Source organism: Tursiops truncatus, chromosome 12, assembly GCF_011762595.2.
Source record: "Tursiops truncatus isolate mTurTru1 chromosome 12, mTurTru1.mat.Y, whole genome shotgun sequence".
Taxonomy (NCBI): Eukaryota; Metazoa; Chordata; class Mammalia; order Artiodactyla; family Delphinidae; genus Tursiops; species Tursiops truncatus.
Window position 1 is genome coordinate 23312879 of NC_047045.1, and position 27937 is coordinate 23340815.

Sequence of the window (27937 nt, forward strand, 5' to 3'; positions counted from 1 at the left end):
TATGCTCCACACTCCACCCAATCTTCATTCCCTCCTTCCCTTCTATCCACTGAACTGTTCAAATAACCTTTTTTTTTTTTTTTTTTGCGGTACGCGGGCCTCTCACTGTTGTGGCCTCTCCCGTTGCGGAGCACAGGCTCCGGACGTGCAGGCTCAGCGGCCATGGCTCACGGGCCCAGCCGCTCCGCGGCATGTGGGATCTTCCCAGACGGGGCACGAACCCATGTCCCCTGCATCGGCAGGCGGACTCTCAACCACTGCGCCACCAGGGAAGCCCCCAAATAACCTTTTTATTACTACAGAAATGTAATAATGTACACGGTAGGAAATTGGAAAATGCAGACAAGCAAAACAAAACCCATCACATTTCCACCATTCACAGGTCACCACTCTTAACACTTTAGCACAGGTCCTTTGGCTCCTTTACATACACACACACACACCACACAAACACACACACACACACTCCAATTTGTTTTTTGTTTGTTTGTTTGTTTTTTTGGTACACAGGCCTCTCACTGTTGTGGCCTCTCCCGTTGCAGAGCACAGGCTCCGGACACACAGGCTCAGCGGCCATGGCTCACGGGACCAGCCGCTCCGCGGCATGTGGGATCTTCCCGGACCGGGGCACGAACCCGCGTCCCCTGCATTGGCAGGCGGACTCTCAACCACTGCACCACCAAGGAAGCCCCAATTTGTATTTTTTAACCAAACCGAGATCATACAGGATCTATTGTTTCTCAGTCTTCCTTTTCCAATTATTACCACCTTTCCATTTCAGGAAAATTTCTCCTAATACCCAGACCACATTTGGATTTTTCCAATTTCCCCCCCAAAGTCCTTTCTAACTGGTTATCCAAACGAGTAACCACTCCAGGACCACATAGTGCATCTAGTTTTTAAATCCCTTAACTCTTGTTTAATTTAGCATAGTCCCATTTTTATGACACTGACTTATTGAAGAAATCAGGCCATTTGTCCTGAAGAACAACCCACCTTCTGGATTTGCCCCGTTGCTCCCTCATGGTGTTGTTAGGCTTGGTTTTGTAATCATTGGTTTTCCTCTAACTGGAAGTTATATCTAAAGGCTTTATGAGGTCAAGTTACACACGGAACACATCACTGGGGAGAGTGTCTATTTCATGAATATCATCAGAAGATATCTAACACCTAGGTGACTCACCAGGAGTGACGCTCAGACTGACCCCTGCCTGGGTTTGTGGGTAGAGCGTGTGTGTGTGTTGTTACTTTGTGTCCGTGTGTGTTGCTTAGCTACTATAGTAATGTCCAGCAAACATTCATCATAATGGTTTTAACCAGAAGTGATCACCTTTGCCTGAATCTGTTCCTGACACTTTAAAGTATGTGGCACTGGATTACAAATACCCTTGAGGTATTTTTTTTTTCTTTTGTGGTACGCGGGCCTCTCACTGTTATGGCCTCTCCCATCGCGGAGCACAGGCTCCGGACGCGCAGGCTCAGCAGCCATGGCTCACGGGCCCAGCCGCTCCGCGGCATGTGGGATCTTCCCGGACCGGGGCACGAACCCGCGTCCCCTGCATCGGCAGGTGGACTCTCAACCACTGCGCCACCAGGGAAGCCCCCCTTGAGGTATTTTTAGAGGCTTTGTCCTCCAGAAATTTAGTATCTCCTTGAAGGTCCTTGTATCCATGTGTGCTAAGTAAGGCACGATGCTCACAATATCACCTGGAAGGCATACTCCTTAAAAGGTAATTTAGGGAGCACCTCTATATGTATCCTCAGTCTGATAAATTTTGGGGGCTTAAATATTTCCCAAATAAATGAAAGTAACCTTAAAACCAGACATCCAGAGTAGACTTCATTCTTAGAGGAACCAGCAATGGGAGTTTAAGTATAGGAGCTCAATCTAGCCCCCGACCATTTTTCTCTTCTCTTTTCTGAAAGGGATCGGCAATTCCTGGTGGTCTCAGCCACCACCTATGGGCCTGTGTTCCTCACATCTGTATCTTCAGCTTTGCACTCATGGTGCCTTGGGAACTTATAAAACACTACAGATATATATCAAGGCTGGATGGCCTCTTTTCCCACTGATGAGTCCCACACTCGGTCTTTGGCATCTCCCAGCTCTTCACCAGGCGCATACCTTCATCAGCTCATGCTGGGCGCAGGGTGAGCTTCCTGGCTGTGCCCTCCGTCTGGAGTCGTTTGTTGTCCCATCCGTCCAACATTCCATTGCTAGACAGTTATTCCTTAAATTCTTTTTCATCCTGTCACTTTTTGGCTCACAACGTTTCAGTGAATTCCTATTGCTTACTCCATCAAGATTAAATTCTTTGGTCTAAACCTTATGTTTTCCTAGGAAGGCTCCATGTAATCTGACCATATTTTGAATTATTTCCCCAAATCTACTCTTTGTGCTAATCAGAGCTGGCTCCTCAAGGCCCTGTGACTGCTTCTTTTGGGGCCTCTGTCGTGCCAGTGTCTTTTCCTGGAGGCTCTCTCCCCACTTGTTCCCTAAGAAAGTCTGATCAATCCTGTGAGTGTTAGTTTTAGGTGATTGTAGGAGATGGAAGGAAAATCCTGTCCTCCCCCAGATCAGAAGCTCTGCGGCACAAACGACGGTTAACACGTAACATGGCATCTACAGCAAATGCTCTTGAATTGTTTACACCTTTGACGTCTATGGTTTGTCTTGATTCTTCAACTATCTTGTAAGCTCGTTGGAGGAGATGGTTTTGTCTTATATTTCTAAGTTAACCCCCCAAAAGAAATGATCTAGAAAAGGGTCATGTGTTCCATTCCTCTGCTTCTATGAAGTGCTGTACTTAAGTCATCTTGTCCTTTAGACCCCTTTGTCCTTTTTTTTTTTTTTTAAGATTTTTTTGATGTGGACCATTTTTAAAGTCTTTATTGAATTTGTTACAATATTGCTTCTGTTTTACAATATTGCTTCTGCTTGGTTTTTTTGTCTGTGAGGCATGTGGGATCTTAGCTCCCTAACCAGGGATTGATCCCGTACCCCCTGCATTGGAAGGCGAAGTTCTAACCACTGGACCGCCAGGGAAGTCCCTTGACCCCTTTGTCCTTTAAACACACACACACACCCCTCCTCTGAAGGTAATTGTGTGTTTGTTTCTACCCTACCGCAGTGTCTAGCATCTTGCACTGTTATCAAATTCTCCTTTAATAGAGCTGAAATCCACCCCCACGTAGCCAGTATACTATTTCTTCTGTTAGCAAGTGAGCATATCTGGTTGACATCTACTGTAACAGCCTCAAACAGGAGGCATGGAGAGACTTTGTTAAACAGAACTTTGAAAGGTCATCACATTTCCGTGAGTATTTTGCAAATCTGATGGATTTAACTCACCGCCCCCCCAAAATCCTCAGAGTTACAAAAGGTGTGCTTCAAACGTCTTCTCTTAGAATCCTGCATCTCTCTTACCCCCAAATTTTGGTGGTCCACATTTTTAATCTTTCCACCTTCCTATTTGTAGGGTACAATTTAATTCCTGGGCTACAACAGCTCTACTTGGCAGAAAGAATATTCGCACATAGTCTAAGGTGTTCATTGGAAGGAAGAATGACATCAAATATGAAAATGTCTCCCGTGGTACGAGAGTGCTCATCTTTACATGGCAAGACCACTGAGGATCCTATCTTTCAGCAGACATTTTCCTGGCCTTTTAGGAACTTTCCCGTTTTTCCCACCCTTCTCTTTTAGTAACTAATAAAACAAGAATAATAGATAAGTTGTGAGGTGTCAGAGGGTCTCTCTGGACAGATCTTTGAGGTGATCTTCACACAGAATGTGGTCGGGTTCCACTCCAACCCGCATCACTCTGCAAATAACATCGCCCATGCACTACTTTTAGGAGGAATAATCTGTCATTTGATTTTGTATCTAGAGAATTAAAAAAATAAAGAAATCAAGAGAACAAAAATGAAGACTCAGAAATAAAGAATCGGGAAAAAATGAGTGGCAATGACAAGTAATACTATCCTTTATACAGCAGAAGACAAAATGAAATAGTTGTGACTTAACCAGCTGGAGGTCTGTCATTGTGACCTTCTGTATCCCTCCTTTGATTTTCTTCTAAACGCAGGAATCTTCCGTTGGCTAAATCCCAGCATTTTTTTTTCCATCCCCGGGCCAACTTTTTGGCTTGCTTGGGAACAGCTGCCAGTATTTCTCCCTGCTGCCAATCAGTCCAAAAATGTGCTCACATGGAAGGCCTGGCTCCATCCCACCCAGGGTGCTGAATGCACTCACTTTTTCACACACAGCCTTTGCCAGGCTGCACACAGAAGTCCAGCTCAGACAGTACAGCTCACTGCATCACCAGCGAGCCCGGAAGAGGCGCCACTGTCAGTGAGAGAGACTGTCAACGTATCTGAGGGGTCTAGGGCAAAGTGAAACATCTTACTATGTGCACCAAGTTAATGGGAAAAGGAACACTTCTGAAATATCAGGAAACCAAAAGTGCGGCTGTTTAACTGCCCCACTCCTGAAAGCAAAACCAACCCAACCCTTTGTCTAGCCCGTGATTTGATTAAGAAAACAAACAAGAAAATAAACAGAAAGGTATTAACTGACGAGTGCCAACAACGATTTTACTTTCTTTGTGCTTCTAAGAACAGCCTTTCCTACAGACAACCACACGTCACCCCAACGCCTGGATATGATCCCTTTGATTAAGGAATTCCTGAATCAGTTTCCTGGTTTACAGCTTGTTCAACCAAGATTCCAGGTGTTCTCACCAGAAGAAGGGCCCCTTTCAAAAGCTGTCTGCTTGTGTAGAACTGCACACCTACCAGAAATGTCACGGACACCCCAACAATAGAGCTGAAACCTGAAGCAGTTTGGGGACGTTCCAAGTTTTTCAATGGAATGCGAATCCATTACGATGATTAGGTAACTCTACTGATATCCTCCCATTTGAGCTCAGTGTGAGAGCTGCCAAAGAAAAGACAGAATCAAAACCGACTCTTGGATTCCAGCTCTTGAGTATTTTGGTGCGGAAACTGTATTTTCTTGTAACTCATTTTAAAAAACACCCCATGCTTTCACTGTGTAATTGCAATCTCAGTTTTCAGGAAGCAAAGAGAAATGAGATCTATAATCACTGTTTCTCTTCTGTTCGGCTTCCAGCCTAAATGGTCCTGCTCTTTTATTGGCAAAGTAGGGCAGGTAATAGTGAACAAGAAACCTACTCTAAGAACTACTGGCTCAAGGGAAGTACCACTCCATCACTAGTGACTCAGTCATGAACGGAGTGATTACTCTGCATCGATAAAGTCATGCTAATTGGACAATAGCTTGCTGCCAGCTCATGTGGGCATGACCTACAGTACCCTTGGCTAACAGCCATTATGTCCATCATACCTTTATTTATTTTTATATTTTTGGTAATCTGGATGGGACGTGGAAATAATTTTTAAAAAACCCTCCCAAGTGCTATTTAACATCATGAATTAAAAGTTTAATTAAGGACCCTGTTAAAGGCCTGGGTTCCATGATTAAATATGACAAAAATAATATGTACGATTCCTGATCAAGTGAGGAACTTTACAGCTCTGAACTCTGTCTTTAAATCTATTGCTGATTTCAACTGAAATAGCTAAGCGATTCCATAACAGAGCAAACTAAGAAGCGTAAGGGACATTTAATTCATATATAGAGAAGGGTCTTGAAATGAATAGATACACTGGTGCCTACTTTTATAAAATTTAATGCAAACAACTTTACTGTCAAAGGCTTTGTTATGAATACATTTAAAAATGTTGATTACTGTGGTCATCCTACACTATACAGGGTGAAACAGGTAAAGTGAAAGAAAGCCTTAAAACTGCCTTTGAAATCAGGTCACTTAAAAATAATTCTTCGAAAGGTCTAAGTTTTTGTCCACTCAACTCCTCTACTATTCCAAAAGAGGGATGCACCTCTGCATAAAGCTCTTTAAATAGGACTTACTGGCCTCAGGATTTAGAAATGTAAGAGGTTTGGAAATAGCTTATATATTTCAGTTTTAAAATCAGCTATTGCTGTGGCTATTTTCACACCAGATTTCCCTCCCTGTGTAGCAGCACCACTGAGCAGCCTTCAGAGATGGAATCACAATAGTATTAGCTCCCCTTTTCACGGCTTTGCTTTATTGCACCCCCATCCGAGGCGGAGGCCCAGATTTCAGGGCTGGAAGTCACCTTTGTGTTACTATAAATAAGTTCTGCCTTTAGGCAGTTCAGACTTATCAGCACGATTCTAGGACTTGAAAACTTCTTACTTGCCGGCAAGTCGTTACCTGGGATATTTTGACTTCTTTTGCTTTCTTTTTTTTTTCATCTGCTACCATGTCTCACCAATGCAACTTGGAAACTTGCACCACAGCTTTTAATGAAGAGTCTGAGGTAAGAGCCATTTCATCAGAGACGACTGTGCTTTCCTTTCACGGGAATAATAACACCTACTGTTTATGTGGTACCATCCTTCCAAGAAGTTTAACTTATCACATTTCATTAATCTGAAGAGCAGCCCTGAAAGGCAAACTGGTGCCCTGTATTGTTATTCCCTGCATACTCATGTGGAAATTGAGGTCATTAAATAATAATAATTTTTTTCAAGATCCTCCTGAAATCGTTACAGAGCAATGATCTGCATTTTCTACAATCTGTCTATGTTCTAGGTTATCAAATACCACAGTGGTTCTACAGCTCTTGAACTGTCATCTCCGATGAACTCTAAGACCATATGGGAAAAGTCAGGGTGGATTTACAAACAAAAATAAGACAAGTGAGCTCACGCCTCTTCTGAAGTCAGATGATTCTCTCCTTTCCAGACCAATCTGCCTCCCATCTCCCTGGTCTTTCCCTACCTCTCAATCCAAACATCTCTCCTCTCGTTCTGACCTGCAGGATTTTTCTTCTCTCCCTCCAGCAGGAACCTAGAAAAATTCCAAGACCATCAACCTGTAGCACAGGCTAGGTCTCCAGAGATCATCCAGGTCAACTCCATCAACGTCCAGAAGGATGAGCCTTGCTGAGGTGAGTTGGCCTACTACTTGCTCAGGAGATCCTATCCTCTCTCAAGTCCTCAAGAGCATTCTTTTAGCGACCGGCCTTCTGTCTGCCATGTCAGCAAGTTTTCTGTCTCTTTTGGAACTTTCCCATCCGCCCAAGTATGAGTCAGGATGGGCTTTGCTGTGCAAACAAATACACACCAAGTCTTAATGGCCTAACATAAAGGTTAAGTCCTCATTCATGTCATAGCCTGATGCGAGTGAGATGGCTCTCTTCCAACAGTGACTCAAGAATCTGGGCTGTATGATAAACTGACTCCTCCTTTTTTATTCATGTAGGCACTGTAAGTTTCTACAAACCCTTTTGATATTAATACAGAAGTATATAAGAGCAATAATGATATTCACACTTGAACTCAATGATCTTAAACTATTTCCCACATTATTTCTTAAATAAAGGATAAAACAGAAGCTAAAAACACTAAATAACCCTAAATGCTAAAATATGTTCACTAGCTATGTTTAAAAAATAAATGTTCGACAAAGAGAATAAGGTAAATTATGGTATAATTATGCAATTGAATAGTCTGGTTATTAAAACTGCAATTGCAAAGATTATGCATGGAATGGAATATGAGTTGACACGGGAAGATTATATGATATTCTGATGTTAACTAATAAAAAGCAATATATAATCTTGCAATTCTATGACTGCAGCCATTTAAAATGTGTATACATAAAGAGAATATTGGAAGGAAACAGGCAAAAATGGAATTAATTGTGTTTCAGCTGGATTAGGGTTTAAGTTTTTTTTAATTGATTGGTTTTTTTAAAATTTATTTTTGGAAAGTAAGATATAAAATAAAATAAAACATAAATCTCTAAAAAAGAATCTGGGTTTTGGTTCCACCACCTAGGAGTTCTCTGACACCAGTTCAATGGATGTGAAAGAACACCAAGAACTCACACTTTTTTTTTTTTTTTTTTTTTTTTTTGCGGTACACGGGCCTCTCACTGATGCGGCCTCTCCCATTGCGGAACACAGGCTCCCGATGCGTCAGGCCCAGCGGCCATGGCTCACGGGCCTAGCCGCTCCGTGGCATGTGGGATCTTCCCAGACCGGGGCACGAACCCATGTCCCCTGCATCGGCAGGCGGACTCCCAATCACTGCGCCACCAGGGAAGCCCCTCACACTTACTTTTAACTGCCTTGGGCTAGAAGTGACGCATGACTCCCACTCACGTTTTATTGGTTAGATCTAGTTACCCAGCAAACCTGATTGTAAATGTGGGCTTCCTGTGTGTGCAGGAAAGAGAGGAAAATTGGATATGAGTGAATATTGATCACCTTTACCATCGAGGGCAAGTGTGCTGGAATTTCTTCCTACTTAGAAAAGAAGCCCAAAGGAAAACTCTTTTGACTCTATTTCCCTCCAGTTACTGGCTCACCTCTTTGCTCCCTTTAACTCAAAAGGCCTCAAAAATGTAGCCTACATGAGCTTCTTCAAATCCTTCCCTTTCCCTTCTCTCTAGAACACAGCCCAATTGGTTTTTGCTCCTATTGCTTTCCCAAAGTGCTCAATGAAATCACGAATGGCTTCCAAATTGCTGGATGGTCAATTTTCAGCCTTCACCTTAGCTGCCTATCAGCATCACTTGACATTGTTGATTACTCTCTCCACCTTTCTTTACCTGGCTTCCAACACACCAAACTTTTTTTTGCTTTTCCTTCTACTTCAATAGTTACTCTTTCTTGGTTTACCCTGCTGCCTCATCTTTTTCTCCCTGACCCCTTAGTTCTGAAAAGACCCAAGGATCAATCCTAAGACCTCTCTCTCCTTTTGTTCGTTCTGTCTACACGTATTCACTTGGTATTTGTATCTGGTCGTGGGGTTTTCAATATCCCCAGTACTCTGGTATTAAAACTTCTATCTCCAAGCTAGATTTCTCCCATGAATTTTAGCCATGTATATCCTACTGTGTAGTAGACATCTCTACTTAGATGCTAACACGCTTCTCAAACTTAACATGTACAAAATAGAACTCCTAATCCTGCCCCACTCCCACCACCTGAAACCTATTTCCCTCTCTCTTCACCAATCCCAGGTAATGGCAACTCCATCCTTCCAACAGCTTAGGCCCTAAACCTTGGAGTTATCCTTAACTCTTATCTTTCTCTTCCATCCTACATCCAATCTATAAGATAATCCCATAAGCTCTACCTTCAAAATATTACCAGAGGGACTTCCCTGGCGGTCCAGTGGTTAGGACCCGACGCTTCCACTGCAGGGGGCCCGGGGTCGACCTCTGGTCGGGGAATTAAGATCCCGCAAGCCTCACAGCCAAACAAACAAACAGAAGTTTGCAAACTTAAAAAAAAATGTTACCAGAATCTGACACTGATCACCACTGCACTGCTGTCACCTTGGTCCAGGCCATCAGATCATGCCTGGTTTGTTGCCTCAGCATCTTAACTGTTTTTCCTGCTTCTGCCCCTGTCCTCTTTCAATCTATTTTCACACAGTCAAAATTATCTTCTCCTGGGAAAACCTCCAATGCCCTCCTAGCTCATTCCAAGGAAAGGTAATGTATCCAAAAGGTGCACAGCCTTGCCCCAGTAATTCTCTGACGTGCTTCCTCCTATCGACCTTTCGCTCATGCTGCTACCGTGTGTCAAACAGGCCAGGTCCACTCCATCCCCAGGGCCTTTTCCTTCCTTTTCCTTCCTTTTCCATGGCTGTCTCCCTCACCTTCTTCAGGTCTTTCTACAAAAGTCATCCCCCAAACAGGCCTTTCTTGACCACCCTAGTTAAAACTGCCATACCTGAACCCTGACGTTCCTTAACCCCCTTCCCTGTTTTATTTTCCTCAATGGCATCTAACAAAGTCCATGTTATATTTATTTATTTTCTGTCTCTCCTTCTCCTCCTCTGGAAGGTAAGGTCTGTTTTGTTCACTAAGTTCACCCAGCACCTAGAACAGCGCCCCCTGGTACAGCCTTTGATAAATATTTGCTGAATGAATGAAGAAACAGAAGCTCAAAGAGGTCGACCGGCTTGCTCAAGACCCCATATGCAGTTAGTGGCAAGGTCCTGATTATGGTTTTCCCAGCCTCTCATGGCTGACGTTCCTCAGTTCCTAAAATTGACCTGTTCCTCTGAGTTTTGTCTAGGTGATAAATGAGGGGATGCTAAAGGGTGGGCTCTGTGCTTTGGGGTGGGGGAGTGCTTTGTACTTCTTATCCCTGGTCATGCCACTTCCCAGAGACCTCACCCCCTGCTTCCCACCAAACCTTCCCTCCCCCTAGAGTCACACACAGGCTCAGAATGCTGAGCGTTGAGTACTTTCTGTAGTACGACATCCTGAAAGGACTGTCCAAAGACAGTCACAACTGTCTTATTGCTTCTTTCAAAAACTGGGCCTAAGCCATTCCAGAGACATTAACAGCTTTCATAGCCTCTAAAAACTTTCAGACAAGAAGATTCCATAATTTCCTTGCTGGCCTCTGTGCTCCGCAGCACTACGGCAGGAACATTCTTTACTATACCCTGTGGTGGAGACTTCACAACAAATGCTGTGTTTCCAAAGTCCCTCTGGGTCAGTTTTCCCTTTTGTTTGGCACTGCAAAAACAAGGTTTGTCACAAAATGTTGGGAGAGAGAGAGAAAGAGAAAGATAGAGGGGAAGCAAAAGATAGAGACAGTGAGAGAGCAGAAGTCTGAAATATATTTTTACCTCTGAAAGCATAAGTTCTGCCTAAGGGGCCATACATACCTCTACCCTACAGCCATTCCCCGCGTGAACCCTTCCCCTTCTCTATAGAGTGAGAGGACCCGGGAAACAAGCCCAAAGAAAGGTGCCAGAGGCTTGGCAATAAGCTCCCCCTCTCGTTTATTTATGACAAATAAAAATTGTATGTATTTAAGGTATACAATGCGACATTTTGACATATGTGTACACTGTGAAATTATTACCATTATAAACTAAATAGCATAGCCGTCACATCCCATAGTTATCCTTTGTGTGTGTGGTGAGAACTCTTGAGATCTACTCTCTTAGAGAATTTCGAGTATATATTACATTATTATTATTTTTTAAAATATAAATTTATTTATTTTTGGCTGCATTGCGTCTTCGTTGCCGCGCAGGACTTTCTCTAGTTGTAGCGAGCGGGGGTTGCTCTTTGTTGCGGTGCGCGGGCTTCTCATTGCGGTGGCTTCTCTTGTTGCAGAGCATGGGCTCTAGGCATGCGGGCTTCAGTAGCTGTGGAGCACGGGCTCAGTAGTTGTGGCTTGCGGGCTCTAGAGCGCCGGCTCAGTAGTTGTGGCGCACAGGCTTAGTTGCTCCACGGCATGTGGGATCTTCTCGGACCAGGACTCGAACCCGTGTCCCCTGCATTGGCAGGCGGATTCTTAACCACTGCACCACCAGGGAAGTTCCCATAATACGTTATTATTAACTACACTCACCATGCTGTACATCAGGTCTCCAGAACTTATTCATCTTATAACCGAAAGTTTGTACCCTTTGATCAACCTTTCTCCTTTTGCACTACCCTCCAGCTTCTGGTAACCACCATTCAATTCTGTTACTATGAGTTTGACTTTTTTTCCTTAGATGCCACATATAAGCGAGAATATGCAATATCTGTCTTTCTCTGTCTGGTTTATTTGACTTTAGCATAATTTCCTCCAGGTTTATCCGTGTTGCAAATGGCAGGATTTCCTTCTTTTTTTAAAGGCTGAATAATATTTACTTGTGTGTATGTATGTGTGTGTTTATACACAGACCACGGCTTCTTTATCCATTCATCTGCTGACAGACACTCAGGTTGTTTCCATGTCTTGGCAATTGTGAATAATGCCGCAATGAATATGGGAGTGCAGGCGTCTCTTTGAGATAGTGATTTTGTTTCCTTTGGATATAGACTCAGAAGCTGGATTGCTGGATCGTATGGTAGCTCTATTTTTAATGTTTTGAGGAACCTCCATATTGTTTTCCACAGTGGCTCTACTGATTTACGTTCCTACCACAGTGCACAAGGGTTCCCTTTTCTCCACATCCTGGCCAACACTTGTTATCTTTTGACTTTCTGATAATAGACCTTGGCAATAACCTCCTTTCAGCCGCTCTTCCCTAGCATTCTGGGTGGGAGTTGAGCAGCCCATCAGAATGGGGTTGATGGGCAAAGCTGCACCCCTTTCCTGCCCTCTGTACTTGACACACCATAACCTTAACATCATGCTTGCGATGCCACTTCCAGCATGGCCGGCATCCAGCCTAAGTGGTCTCTATGACCATAGCTGAGGAGGTGTTCATTGAGGCAGCTTGAATCCGAAGGAGCAGTGTAAGAAGGGCCTTGCCACGCTTGGTACACGACCCACTTTCTCTTCATCTCTTAACACGGAATACAGCTGCTATTACAAACCAAATGACCTGTTTCATCACGAACAGAACTACCAAGGACAATGCCTTATCTCCTGCGTTTTGCTGACACACATCCCTGGATGTGCTTTTCCATGAGGAACCAACACTCAAGTCACAGAAATCCTAGGGACAATCTGTCATGCCAGTTTAGGAAAAGAAAAAAAAAGCAAGACAACTCCATGACTCCTTGACTTCCAGGAGGAGGCCTCTATTTTTGTCTCTCCCGTTTTCGGCTGAGAGGCCACACCGGGACTCTGGTCGGCTCTACTTTGTGGGTAACGGCGTTGCCCACCGGGAGTCAGGGCATGGGGCTAGAACTGCACAAGTGGACAGCGGCTGCAGGCTGGAGCCGGGTTTGGCCTAAACTGACAGAGCAGGGGAGTGAGAAGGGCAGCGGTTTGTATCTGGAAGTTTCCTAGTCCAAAGACAGAGCTTTCAGGGACTTTCCTGAGGGTCCAGTGGCTAAGGCTCCGTGCTCCCAATGCAGGGGGCCCGGGTTCGATCCCTAGTCAGGGTACTAGATCCCACATGTGTGCCGCAACTAAGAGTTCGCATGCTGCAACTGAGGAGCCCGTGTGCTGCAACGAAGATCCCGCACGCGCAACTAAGACTCAGCACAGCCAAATTAATAAATAAATATGAAAAAAAAAGAAACATAACCCACGGACCCTTCAGACTCAGCCATGCCGGCCCCTGTGAAGCTCAGCAGTTGGCCGGGCAGGGAGCGCAGAGGTAAGCCAAGCGTGATCAAGGCTGGGACCGGGCCGGAAGGTGATTTGAATTCGTGATGGATTATGATGAAGTTTAAAGATTTCCAAGGAGCGAGTCAAATGCTTTTTCTTACATCATATGAACCAAATGCCAGTGAGTTCCATGCAGCTACTTTCCAAGGTAGTGTTTGGGATGTTTGTTTATTCACCACTTAATTCAGATTCTATGAAGTCATTCACTGAGCTAAGTGGGACAGCTTCTGAGAGCCTGCAAGGACCTTTCAGCGTGCACACAGCAAGGAGAGCAAACAATGCCCAGCGCCTGGGGCCCCAGGAGGGGCCTCTGAGCAGAGGCAGAGGCTCCTGGAAGGAGGCCTCAGAAACAATTACAGACCCACAAAGGAAAATGCCACGTGGGGGCTGGCCTGCACGCCCATCAGCAGGATGACTCGAGCTGGGTTACTGACAATACGAATTCACGTTTCATAGGGAAAAAAAAAGTGTCTCGTTATATCTGAAGGTTTCAGGTACATGAAGAACCAGAATGTTTTAATTATTTGGAAATGCAGATGATGTAGGAACAGAAATCATTTTACACAACTAGAAAGAAAATCAACGCTTAGCAAACTCTCACTTAACTGGAACACGAACAATCAAAAGGTCAAACAGCAGACTTTTGTGTGGCATCTACACACTCTTACTTCAAAGAGTGCCCAGTGCCAAGGAAATAAGTGATTATCAGGGATTTGACCTAAAAAGAAATGTTTAGGTTAGGTTTTACTGCCTTGGTATTGTATTATGATAAATAATTTAAGGGCTTCAGCATTTTAGAGGTTTTTACAGGTAAGAACTGGGGCTCAGAGAGGTTAAGTGACTAGATCAGGATCACAGAGCTAACTGGGGGGCAGGCCAGGGTTTACAGCACAAGGTCCAGGGCGTCTCCAGATGGGGCCCACAGTCATGGTAGAGAGACTAAATTACATAAATTATGGTTTTCATTTGTAAATATATTTTAATGTAATCTATTTTTTTTGGAAATTAGTAGAAAACATATATGAGGTGACTCTCAAACAGATACAGATAATAAATTAACTGTAAACTCCACCCCCTTCCTAAAACCATTCGGGATAATTGGAAGTTTGTCAGATATTTTCAGAGAATTCTAGAGTTGAAGTAAATTCAAAGGCACACTTGCTGCCCCTCAAGAGAAGAAGAGTCTTAAATTTGACGAACGCCAACCAGTTTAAACATAGTCTTTTTATATTTATCCTCTCACCTAATGACGGGTTAAGTATTTGCCCATTAATGCAGCCCAGGATCACCAGTCACACCACAGCTGCCATTTCTTGGCCTTCCCACATCACTTGGTACATAAGCATCCTTCCCTCCTCCAGCCCCAATTACATTATCTTCAACTGATTTGTCCTTTTGTTTCTAGTATTAGGATCTTTCTACTTGACAGTGGTGTGAGGAGTAGTAATGGAGCCCTTCACTTAGGTACATAACAAAGAATATTCATGTGAAACTGCCTATGTAGCCCTCACTTTGCCACTTTCCTGCTCTGCAGGGGTAACAGCAGACATTTCTTAACAGGGGACTGGATCTGGTGACCCCCCTGACCCCCTGTCTATTTTTGTTTTTTTGGGGGGGTATAGATGGATTTTTTAAAATTGAAGAATAGTTGATTTACAATGTTGCAGGTGAATAGCAAAGTGATTCAGTTATATTTATGAATATATATTGATATATATATATATTGTTTTTCAGATTTTTTTCCATTATAGGTTCAATACAAGATATTGAATCTAGTTCCCTGTGCAAATAACGTTGTCTTAAAGTCTATTTTGACTGGTATCAATAAAGCTACGCTAGCTTCCTTGTTGGTTATTTTATACACAGTAGCGTGTATGTCTATTTGTTTTTTATGTTGAACCTGAATGTCTTTCTGTGGAGCAGCTGCTTGCCCCACCACGTCCTAATTTTTTTTTTTTTTGCGGTACGCAGGCCTCTCAGTGTTTTGGCCTTTCCTGTTGCGGAGCACAGACTCCAGACGCTCAGGCTCAGCGGCCATGGCTCACCGGCCCAGCCGCTCCACGGCATGTGGGATCTTCCCGGACCGGGGCACGAACCCGTGTCCCCTGCATCGGCAGGCGGACTCTCAACCACTGCGCCACCAGGGAAGCCCCAATGTCCTACTTCTTATACACAACCTGTTTTACTCATTTATATGAGTTGCCAGGCCTCTGGAGACACTGGATCTGTGACCCCTGAGACTTAATGCTAGTTGTGCCCATTAGCACCTCCCTCAGGGTGACCCGGTCTTTGGTTTCTCCTAGGGGTGCTGTGAAGAGCTGCTCTGTGGATCACGGCACAACTCTGGGTCTCTCTTCACACAGACTATGAACATGAGTTGTACCCCTGAGAGTTGTGCAGTGCACAGCCTGCACAACTGTCAGTGGCAGCCCTGGTGTTGTAGACCGTGCTGGTGCACAGGGAATGATTCTGGCCTTGAACACAAAGCCTAAAGCTGCTCAGTGTTACCCTTAGTCCCACAAAAATGAAGGGGAATCAGGATGATGGAAAAAGAGTAACTGTATAGACAGTTCAAAGGGGTGGCCAATTTAATGGTTTGTCGGCATGAAGCCCATCCTTTGAGTTCTGGCAGCTCAAACCATTCAACTGTATGTCATCTCTGGACAGAACAAGTCCAGCTACTAGTGTCCCCAAAGTACAGAAGTGACTAGACTCCCTGAAGTAATTAAGAAACCTGAGTAGGGTATTTTCAACGATGGTGAGAAAAGCAAGTTTACACTTCTTAGAATCTTACTATATTAACTGTGAAAATGACTGCCTGCTTTTACTCTTCCCCCTGGGCAAGGAAGGTGCTGTGAATACTTTCATTCTTTTACTCTCAAGGGAAATCAAGTGTCCCTTCAACCATTTGAAAGAGAAAAATCATAGCAACAGTCCCAATGATTGAGATCCCACATGTAGGACTGTACTAAACTTTGGGCAAACTACTCAAAACCCGAAGAGTAAGTGAACTAGAAACTAGAAAGGACTGTGAGGCACAGGTGCGGTTCAGATTCTTGCCTCTGAGACGTGAAATGCATCCAATAGAAACTGGCTCTGCCGCAAACCTAACGTGTGGGCGACTTGATCATCAGCCCCCAAGCAGGGATGTGGCACAGGTCCTACCTTCCAGGTCCTCCTCAGCCAACTGTCTCCAAGTCAACAAACCTCCGTTAGCAACTGCACGAACAAACCAAACTACTGTACCTCCTCAGGCAAGCTGACCACCAAGTCATTTCTCGTCTGTCCAACCAGCGCCTGCCAGAAGTATTCACTGCATGCGGCCAGCACAGCTCGGTGGGCCCGGAACTCCTTCCTCTCCACGATCAGAGTCACGTCACAGAGAATATCCTTTTTGCGCTGGTCATTGAGGCCCAGGAGGATGTTGGTGCAGTGGACTGTGGACTCATACACATACATGGGGGAGTCAGGCTTCTCATCCACAGACATGCCGTTCACACCCTGAAAGAAAGCAAGCAAGCCTGGGTCATCACGGCTCCCTGAGTCAGAGAGACACAGTGAGAAAGGATGCTGAGCGCCTGGGAGTCACCGCCCTGAGCCAGGGCGAAAGAAGCAGAACTGTCCATTAGCATCTTACGCGCAGTTAGCACTGTGAGCTCAGAAAACATCTGGAAGGTTGTGTTCTGTGGCTGACTTCTCTCCTTTCCTCTTACTGAGTCCTTTTACCACGCGGAAACAAAGCCAGGTCCTTTAACGGAACACCCAAAACATTCAAAATGCATACCTACTTTAAAACTTGGTAGTTTTAATTTTGTTAGTGGACTGAAAGCGAACTTTCACACATACAGAGTCGCAGTGCAAGTATTAACTGAGCTTTGTGTTAAGAGGAAATGACTCATTCTGAAGTATTGGCAGTGCTGCCTGGATGAAGCACGTGTAAGTTCCTAAGCTGAAATTTGGCTAAGATGCCAAGCAGAGTAAATATCTAACCACAGTACGTAATTTAACACGGGAACTAAACGGAATGTGTATGAAGGAGTGGATGTAGCCAGCTATCTATCGCAACTGCCCTCCGCCACTTCAAGACAAAGCATGGCCACCATGATGCCACTGTTGTCATGAAAGGCTCTTGAAAAGAAGTGCAAATGTGCTGCTGTTATCCCAGCAGACTGGATGTACATCCTCTTTAAGGAAACACAATATATTGCATCAGGAGTCAAAAAAACAGATGCATTCAATAGTGAAGATTACTTTTACGAAAGGGTTCTTTGCTTTAAAAAGTGTCCATTGATGTACTGATATTTAAAAAAAAATTCTAACTTACACAACAATTTTCCAGTAATATTTACACTAGTATGAATTCCAATAGTGAGTCTTACTTTCTTTTTGCTTTATTATTGTTTATTTTTTTAGAGTTTTAACATACAATAAACTGCATATACTTACACTGTGCAACTTGATATGTTCTGGCACATACATGCAACAGTGAAACCATCATCACAAGCAAGACAATGAACATATCCTTCACCACCAAAAGTCTCTTTATGTCCCTTAACAATCTCTCCCGTGCACCTCTCCATTCACCTATTGATGGATATTTGGGTATTTCCCAGTTTTTGGTTATTACAAATAAAGCTGCTACGGATTAGTGTATAAATCTCTGTATGAACATATGCTTTCACTTGTCTTGTGTAAACACCTAGATATAGAATGGATGGATCATTTGGTATGTGTAAGTCTAACTTTTAAAGAAATGGCCCTGTTTTCTAAAGCAGTTGTGCCATTTCACATTTTCAATGGCAGTTATGAGAGTCCGGTTCCTGCCCATCCTTGTCACCACGTGGTATGGTCAATCTTTCTAATTTTGGCCATTCTAATAGGTACACTGTGGAATCTCTTTGTGTTTTCAACTTGCTTTTCTCTAGTGACTGAAGATACTGAGAATCTTTCACATGCTTATTTGCCATCTATTTATCTTCTCTGGAGAGGTAGATTCTTTGCCCATTTTATACTGGGTTTTTTTTCCTTACTATTGAGTTTTGGAAGTTCCTTAATATACTTAATTAAAGTCCTTTATCAGATGTGTGATTTGCAACTGTTTTCTCCAAGTCTGTAGCTTGTCATTTTATTCTCTTAGCAGTGTTTTTCAAAAAGCAGAAAGTCTTCATTTGAGGAAGTCCAGTTGAGCAATTTTTTCTTTAATGGATCATGCTTTTGGTGTCATATCTAAAAAATCTTTGTACAAACCAAGGTCACATCTTTTGTCAGATTTATAACTAGATATAAGTATTTTTAATGCAATTATAAATGGTTTTGTTTTTAACTTAAATTTCTGATTTTTCATTGCTAGCATATAGAAATATAACTGATTTTTGTATTGATCTTGTATCCTGCAACTTTGCCTAACTTGCTTATTCGTTCCCATAGCCTTTTTTTTATTTTGGGTGGGGTGGGAGGTAGATTCCACAGATTTTCTATATAGAAGATAATACTGTCTGTAAATGAAGACATTTTACTTCTTTTCCAATCTGGATGATTTCAATGTCTTTTTCTTGCCTTACTGCATTGTCTAGAACCTCCAGTACAATGTTGAGTATAAATGGTAAGAGCAAACATTCTCCCCTTGTTCCCAGAGTTATGGGGAACATATTGAGCTTTTCACTGTTATTTATGATGGTAACTTGGTGTTTCATAGAAGCCCCTATCTAGTTGAGGAGGTTTCTTTGTATTCCTATTTTTCTGGGAGGTTTTTAAATTTGTTTTTCAAATCAGGAATGGATGCTGAATTTTGCCAAGTGCTTTTTCCGCATCTATTGAGATAGTCACATAGTTTTTCTTTTTTAGTATATCAATAATGTAAATAACATTGATTGATTTTTGAATGTTAAACCAACCTTGCATTTCTAGGATAAAATCCACTTGTTCATGATATATTTGCCCTGTTATACATTGCTGGACTCAGTTTGCTAGCATTTTGTTAAGAATTTTTACGTCTATGCTCATGAGGGAGATTAGTCTGTAGTTTTCTTTTCTTATAGATTTTAAAACTGGTTTTAGTATTAGGGTAATGCTGGTCTCACAAAATGAGTTTGGAAGGATTTCTTCCTTTTCAATTTTCTAGAAGAGTTTGAGTAGAACTGGTTTCTTTATTTCCTTAAATATTTGGTAGAATTTACCTATGAAGTCTTCTGGGTTGGAGCTGTAACTACAAATTCAGTTTTTAAAACAGTTGTCAAATTTATTGGCGTAAAGTTGTACATAGTATTTCCTTACTTTCCTTTAATATTAGTAGAATCTGTACTCATGTCACCTCTCACATTCCAGATATTGGGAATTTGTGTCATGTCTCTTTTTTTCCTGATCAGTTTGGCTAGAGGTTTATCAATTTTATTTATATTCTTAAAGAACTAGCTTTTGGTTAAATTGATTTTCTTTATTGTTCTGTTTTCTATTATGTTTATTTCTGCTCTCATTGTTATATCCTTTTTAAAAAAATTTATTTAACAAATATTTATTTGTGCTTACTTTGTGCTGGGCACTCACATTACTGAACATTTTGCATTTATTAACTTGTTTATGCCTTTCAACAAATTTGTGAGAGATTTTATTATTATTATTATTTTTTTAAATTCATTTATTTTTGGCTGCATTGGGTCTTTGTTGCTGCGCGCGGGCTTTCTCTAGCTGCAGCCAGTAGGGCCTACTCTTCATTGTGGTGTGTGGGCTTCTCATTGCGGTGGCTTCTCTTGTTGCAGAGCATGGGCTCTAGGCACGTGGGCTTCAGTAGTTGTGGTGCACAGGGTCAGTAGTTGTGGCTTGTGGGCTCTAGAGCACAGGTTCACTAGTTGTGGCATACAGGCTTAGTTGCTTGTGGCATGTGGGATCTTCCCAGACCAGGGCTCGAACCCATGTCCCCTGCATTGGCAGGAGGATTCTTAACCACTGTGCCACCAGGGAAGTCCTGTTATATCCTTTCTTCTGCTTACTTTGGGTTTAATTTGCTCTTCTTTTTCCAATTTCCTAAGGTGGAAGTTGAACTCATTGACCTGAGATCTTTCATCTTTTCTTTTATTAAATAAAGGCTTTAATGCTATACATTTCACTCTAGATATTATTTTAGCAGTGTCTCACAAATTTTGAAATGTTGAGTTTTTATTTTCATTCAGTTCAAAATACTTTCTAATTTCCATTTTGATTTCTTCCTTGATGCATAAATTATCTGGAAAAACATTATATAGTTTCCAAATATTTGAAGGAGTTTCTAGACATCTATCTGATATTGTTTTCTGATTTAATTTCATTGTGGTCAGAGAATAAACTTTATATGATTTCAATCCTTTTAATTTATGGGGACTTATTTTATATTCCAGAATATGGTCTGTTGGTAAATATTCCATATGCACTTGAAAAGAATGTATGTTCTATTGTTGGGTGGAGTGTTCTGAAATGTCAGTTATGTCAAGTTATACGATAAGTGTTTTTCAAGTCTTCTATATCTTTACTATTTTTCTGTCTATAGGTTCTATCAAATATCATATGCTAACACATATATATATATAGAATCTAAAAAAAAAAAAGGTTATGAAGAACCTAGGGGCAGGACAGGAATAAAGACGCAGACGTTGAGAATGTACTTCAGGACACAGGGAGGGTGAAGAGTAAGCTGGGACGAAGTGAGAGAGTGGCATGGACTTATATGTACTACCAAATGTAAAATAGATAGCTAGTGGGAAGCAGGCGCATAGCACAGGGAGATCAGCTCAGTGCTTTGTGACCACCTAGAGGGGTGGGATAGGGAGGGTGGGAGGGAGACACAAGAGGGAGGAGATATGGGGATATATGTATATGTATAGCTGATTCACTTTGTTATAAAGCGGAAACTAACACACCATTGTAAAGCAGTTATACTCCAATAAAGATGTTTAAAAAAAAAAGTATTGAGAAGGGGCACTGAAATCTCGGACTATAATTGTAGATTTGTCTATCAGTTTTTGCTTCATTCACTGAAATCCTGTTATTAAATGCATACATCATTAGCATTTTAATTTTCTCTTGATGTATTTATACCTCTATCACTATGAAATGATCTTTTAATTCTTGGAAATATCCTTTGCTTTGAAATCTACTTTGTCTGATATTCATATTGCCACTCCAGCTCTTTTTTCATTAGGGTTAGCACAGTATACCTTTTTTTCCTCTTATCCTTTTAACCTATTTGTGTCTTTACATTTAAAGTATGTTTCTTATAGGCAGCATACAGTTGGGTCCTGCTTTTTTTTTTTTAACCCAATATGACAATCTCTGACTTTTGATTCTGGTACTTATACCATTTACACTTAATGTGATTATTGATTTGGTTGGGTTTAAATCTGCCATTTGGCTACTTGTTTTGTATTTGTCTCATCTATTCTTTGTTCCGTTTCTCCTCATTCTCTGACTCCTTTTGTATTAACTGAGTATTTTTATAATTCAATCTTATCTCCTTCATTGGCATGTTCTTTGGTATTTTACTGGTTGCCTCAGGCTTTATATTTATAATATGATTCTTTAAGTTATCACAATCTACCTTCAATTGATATTATACTACTTCATGTAGAGTATAAGAATCTTACAATAGTATGCTTCCATTTCTCCCTTCCTGGCCTTTGTGCTATTGTTGTCATATAATTTACTTCTACAAATGTTATAAATGCCATATCACATTGTTATTATTTTTGTTTAAACAGTCAATTATCTTTTAAAGAGATTCAGATAAGAGAAAAAGGTTTATATATATATATATATATATATATATATATATATATGTATATATATGTATGTATATAAATACATTTTCCTTCTGCCTGAAAGACTTCTTTTAATATGGCTTGTGGCTGTCATAATAAAATATCAGAGATTGGGTGGCTTCAACAACAGGAACTTATTTTTTTACAGTTCTGGAGGCTGGAAAGTCCAAGATCAAGGTGCTGGCTGATTTGGTTCCCTGGTGAGGACTCTATTCCTGGCCTGCAGATGGCTACCTTGCCACTGCGCCCCTGCATGGTAAAGAGAGAGAGCTCTGGTCTCTCTTCCTCTTCTTATGAAGACACTGATCTCACTACAGGGGCTCCTTCCTCATGATCTCATATAAACCTAATTGCCTCCCAAAGGCCCCTCCTTCAAATACCGTCACATTAGGGGTTAGGGCTTCATATGACTTTTGGGCAGACATAAACATTCAGTCCATAACAGCTGGTAATGAATTCTGTCAGTGTTTGTTTCTCTTAAGAAGTCTATTGACTTCATTTTTGAAGTTATTTTTGTGGCCTATAGTTTCTACATTGACAGATTTTTTTTTTCCTTTCCGCACTTTGAAAGATGTCATTGCACTGTCTTTTCATGTGCATGGTTTCCAATGAAAAATCTGCCTCATCCTTACTTTGTTTCTCTCTACATAATACATCTTCCCCGCTCTAGCTACTTTTCAGATTTTATCTTTATCACTTGTTTTGAGCAATTTGATTATGATGTGGCTTGGTATAGTTTTTTCATGATTCTTGAGCTTCTTAATGGGTGGGTTTATAGTTTTCATCAAATTTGGAAATATTTTAGCCATTATTTCTTCAAATATTTTTTGCCAAATGTTTTTCCTGTCTCCCCTCCTCTTCTCTTTTGGGGAGCTCAGTTACATATGTATTAGACCACCTGAAATTGTCGCACAGCTCACAAATACTCTGTACATTTTCTATTTTTGCTAGTCTTTTTTATTTTTCTCTCTGTGTTGCATTTTGGACAGTTTCTATTGCTAGGACTTTAAGTTCACTCATCTTTTCTTATGCAATATCTAATCTGCCATTAATTCCTCTCACAGTTAATTTTCAACACACAAATTGTGGCTCTCACCTCTAAAAGTTCAATTTGGGTCTTTTTTGTATCTTCCATGACTCTACTTAAGATATTCAATCATTCCTCTAACTTCTTGAACATTTGGAATACAGTTATAGTAACTATTTCTGTCTGTTAATTCTAACATCTGTATCAGTTCTGGTTCAGTTTCAATGGATTGATATTTCTCTTTATTCCTGCTTCTGTGCATGCCTGGAAATTTTTGATTGGATGCCAGATACTGTGAATTTTACCTTGTTGGATGCTTGATATTTTTGTGTTCCTATAAATATTATTAAGCTTTGTACTAGGACTCAGTTGAGTTATATGGAAACAGTTCAATCCTTCAGGTTTCACCTTTGAGATCTTTTAAGTGGGAACAGCAACATTTAATCTAGGGCTCCTTATTTCCCACTACTTCTAAGTATTTTACCCAATGTCCTTGAATTATGGGTTTTCTAGTCTGGCTGGTAGGAACAGGTGTTATTCCTGGCCCTCTGTGAGCTCTGAGTACTGCTCCTTCTAATTGTTTTGGATAGCTCTTCCCCCATGTTTTTTGTAGTCTCCTAACACACATGTGCTAATGAGTACTCTGCAAGACACTGAAGGGGAATCTTCTTCAGATGTCTGGAGTTTTCTCTCTGTTCAGCTCTCCCTTCTCTGCTACCCTGCATTCTGAACTCCAGCCACCATAGTCTCTCCAGACTATCAGCTCTGTCTCCACAACTCAAGAGTCAGCCAGGCCCTCTTTGGTTCCTCCTTCCTGTGCCATGGCCTGGAAACACTCTCAAAACAGTAAGCTGGGCTCAGCTTGTTTTCCTTCTCTTGAGGATCAATGTCTTTTGTTGCTTGGTATCCAAAGTCTTGAAAACCACTGTTTCACATGTTTTATCTATTTTTATAGTTGTTTCAAGTGAGAGGATAAATCTAGTACCTGTTACTCCATCTTGGCTGGAAGCAAAAATCTTGGATTTATTCTTCATATTATAGTTACTGTATACACTTTACAAACACTAATTTATCACACTGCTACCATATAGTATAAATTTTGCTCTACCATAAATGATGGTTTTTAATACCTAATTACAAAAATGTATCTGCCAAGAAGAATTTTCAGTTCTTTGGTATTCTAATGAAAGATAAAATATCTGTGAGCCTTATTAACTGGAATCATTTTTAATGCAATAAAAATAGAGTTATAAATGACACAATTCAGTTATAATGACCATAAGCCATGGGGTAAGATTGAGTTTACATGACTACTATCTATGACTAGTTAATTGTTGTTAAATTCTTTACTATCTAGTAAGAATACAAATCTTTTTCTATTCTGGTTTCTTTTCCATGGAATGTTTTCAGGATTTTCTTATCTCCCATACAGGGTCTCCTGTCTGATTTATTTTCTCCATTCTTAGTTCTCAAATTATTACTCTTTCTCCTAACACATTTAATTTTCTCAGTCTGTGAAAATTTGTTTTGTTTTGTTTTTGAATCACGATAGCTTGCATATAGCTGACAGCACTCAAAACTGGGTGGGACAATTAAGGTTCCAGGATGTAAAAAAAAAAAAAAAAAATCATAAAAAGCAGGAGATTTATAAGAGACATCTCATTTTTCCAATCCATTTATGAGTAATTCATATTAATGTACCTACATCAAGACGAGAGGAGCTTGCTATAATGGATACAAAGCCATAAATTCTTTAGTGAAACATGAAATGAAAGAAAATCAAAAGAGAAATGAAGTGAGGTGCAGTGGAAAGAGGAATGAACCAGGGCTCTAGGGCTTTCAGTCCAGCTCTGGCACTGACTGGCTTTGTGGATTTTGGATAAATTGCCTAACTTTCTCTGGACCTGCTTCCATGTTGGTAAAATGAGAAGCCTGGACTAGAAGACTAGCAAAGTTGTTAACAGATCTATAATTGTATGAGTCTAAGTCTATAAAAGAAATACCTACTTGATCACAGAGAATGGGGTACTGTCATTTGAGCTGACAGAAGCTAGCTTTCTTTGACCTTATAAAGACCATTTATGTGCCCTCTTTTCACTGTTTTCTATGGCTTAAAAACTGCCTCTGTAGACCTGGTTACAGGGAATGGGGTGGACAATATACAGGAAGAAACCAAAGCCTTCTGGAAGAGAAGGAACCAGGACCCCAACCCCTGATCCCACAGGTTTCAAGTTAGGAAGATCTGTCAGGATAGACCATGGTGTCCCTAAGTAAAGAGAAGGGCACAAGTCCCTTGAAGTGAAGTTATCTGTAGGAAATGGGGAATCCAAACCTAGGGGGGCATTTTGGCACAATACGTGGAACTGATGCCATTAGCTCCTTCAGTCCTGGATATCTTAGCCCAGAGGTTTGTTCTGGGAACCATGGCTGAGCAAGGGAGTATAAAGTAAAAGAATATGTCATCTGGGAAACCAGTGTGGAGTTCCACTGAGGTCTGAGTGGGGGCTGACTGCTATATAGCAGCACTGGACAATAGTCCAGGCACTAATAGTAGTGAAGCCAAGGCAGTGGGTGGATTCTCAGATTCCAGTTCACAAGTAAGATGGTCTCTTTCTGGCTCTAGGACAGCTGGGAGGCTCAAGGAAAGACTCCATATCCCGCTAATGGGGCAGGTTTGGGAAAATAAAGGACATGTGGCAATATATGCACCCTGAGTTGATGAAGCAGGCTATGATAGTCACACGAACATGGACACTTGCTTTTTGGGCTAAACCTTCCAGAGAGTTCTAGAAGACATTTGAAACATATTAGATCTGTTCATCAAATGGTATAATCTAAAATGTATCATTTCCTCAGTACCCATTTATGATAAAAACTCTCCAGAAAGTGGGCATAGAGGGAACATGCCTACATAATAAAGGCCATATGTGATGAACCCACATATTACATCATACTCAACGGTAAAAAGCTGAAAGCATTTCCTCTTAGATCAGGAACAAGACAAGGATGCCCACTCTCACCACTTTTATTATTCAACATAGTTTTGGAAGTCCTAGTCACAGCAATCAGAGAAGAAAAAGAAATAAAAGGAATCCAAATTGGAAAGGAAGAAGCAAAACTGTCACTGTTTGCAGATGGCATGATACTATACATAGAAAATCCTAAAGACGCCATCAGAAAACTATTAGGGGTCATCAATGAATATGGTAAAGTTACAGCATACAGAAATCTGTTGCATTTCTATACACTAACAATGAAATATCAGAAAGAGAAATTAAAGAAACAATCCCATTTACCATTGCATCAAAAGAATAAAATACCTAGGAATAAACCTACCTAAGGAGGTAAAAGACCTATACTGGGAAAACTATAAGACACTGATGAAAGAAACTGAAGATGGTACAAACAGCTAGAAACATATGCTGTGTTCTAGGATTGGAAGAATTTATATTGTTAAAGTGACAATACTACGCAAGGCAATCTACAGATTCAATGCAATCCCTATCAAAATACAAAGGGCATTTTTCACAGAACTAGAACAAATAAATTTAAAACTTGTATGGAAACACAAGAGACCCTGAATGGCCAAAACAATCTTGAGATGAAAAACGGAGCTGGAGGAATCAGGCTCCCTAGCTTCAGACTATACTACAATGCTACAGTAATCAAAACAGTATGATGCTGGCACAAAAACAGACACATAGATCAATGGAACAGAATAGAAAGCCCAGAAACAAACCCACACACTTATGGTCAATTATTCTATGACAAAGGAGGCAAGAATATACAATAGAGAAAAGACAGTCTCTTCAATAAGTGGTTCTGGGAAAACTGGACAGTTACATGTAAAAGAATTAAATTAGAACATTTTCTCACATCATATATAAAAATAAACTCAAAATGGATTAGGGATCTAAATGTAAGACTGGAAACCATAAAATTCCTAGAAGAAAACATAGGCAGAACACTCTCTGACATAAACCATAGCAATAGTTTTTTTGGATCTGACTCCTAAAGCAAAGGAAATAAAAGCAAAAATAAACAAATGGGACCTAATTAGACTTAAAAGCTTTTGCACAGCAAAGGATACCATCGACAAAAACGAAAAGACAACCTACAGAATGGGAGAAAATATTTCCAAGTGATGTAACTGACAAGGGGTTAATATCTAAAATATATAAACAGCTCATACAGCTCAATAACAGAAAAACAAACAACCCAATCATGAAGTAGGCAGATCTAAATAGACATTTCTCCAAAGAAGACATACTGATACCCATCAGGCACATGAATAGATGCTCAACATCACTAATTATTAGAGAAATGCAAAATAAAACTACAATGAGGTATCAACTCACACTGGTCGGAATGGCCATCATCAAAAAGTCTACAAATAATAGATACTGGAGAGGGTGTAGAGAAAAGGGAACCCTTCTACACTGTTGGTGGGAACATAAATTGGTGCAGCCACTATGGCGAACAGTATGGAGGTTCCTTAAAAATTAAAAATAGACTTACCGTATGATCCAGTAATCCCATTTCCCGGAGGAAACTAATTTGAAAAGATACATGCAATCCAATGTTCACAGCAGCACTATTTACAATAGCCAAGACATGGAAGCAACCTAAATGTCCATCAACAGAGGAATGGATAAAGAAGGTGCGGTGTGTATACATACACACGTACACACACACACACACACACACACACACACACACACACACACAATGGAATATTACTCAGCTGTAAAAAGAATGAAATTTTGTTATTTGCAGTACCATGGACGGACTTGCAAGGTATTAGGCTAAGTGAGATAAGTCAGGGAAAGACAAATACTGTATGATATCACTTACATGTGGAATCTAAAACAGTACAACAAACTAGCGAATATAACAATAAGGAAAAAATAATCTATCAATCCCATGAAGCACTTGTTAGACTTTAATCTGTCTGAGG

The 27937-nt window shown here is 41.0% G+C and overlaps 1 protein-coding gene across 2 annotated transcripts in view; it reads right to left on the reverse strand.

The window, feature by feature from the left end:
* BACH2 (BTB domain and CNC homolog 2) overlaps positions 1 to 27937 on the reverse strand; it is a 361717-nt gene that overhangs the window by 71869 nt on the left and 261911 nt on the right. For both annotated transcript variants that reach the window (XM_019929440.3, XM_019929441.3), the window contains one exon: positions 16414 to 16668. In XM_019929440.3, the coding sequence (XP_019784999.2) occupies positions 16414 to 16656 (243 nt within the window). In that variant the 5' untranslated portion in view covers positions 16657 to 16668. The remainder of the gene's footprint in view (positions 1 to 16413; positions 16669 to 27937) is intronic.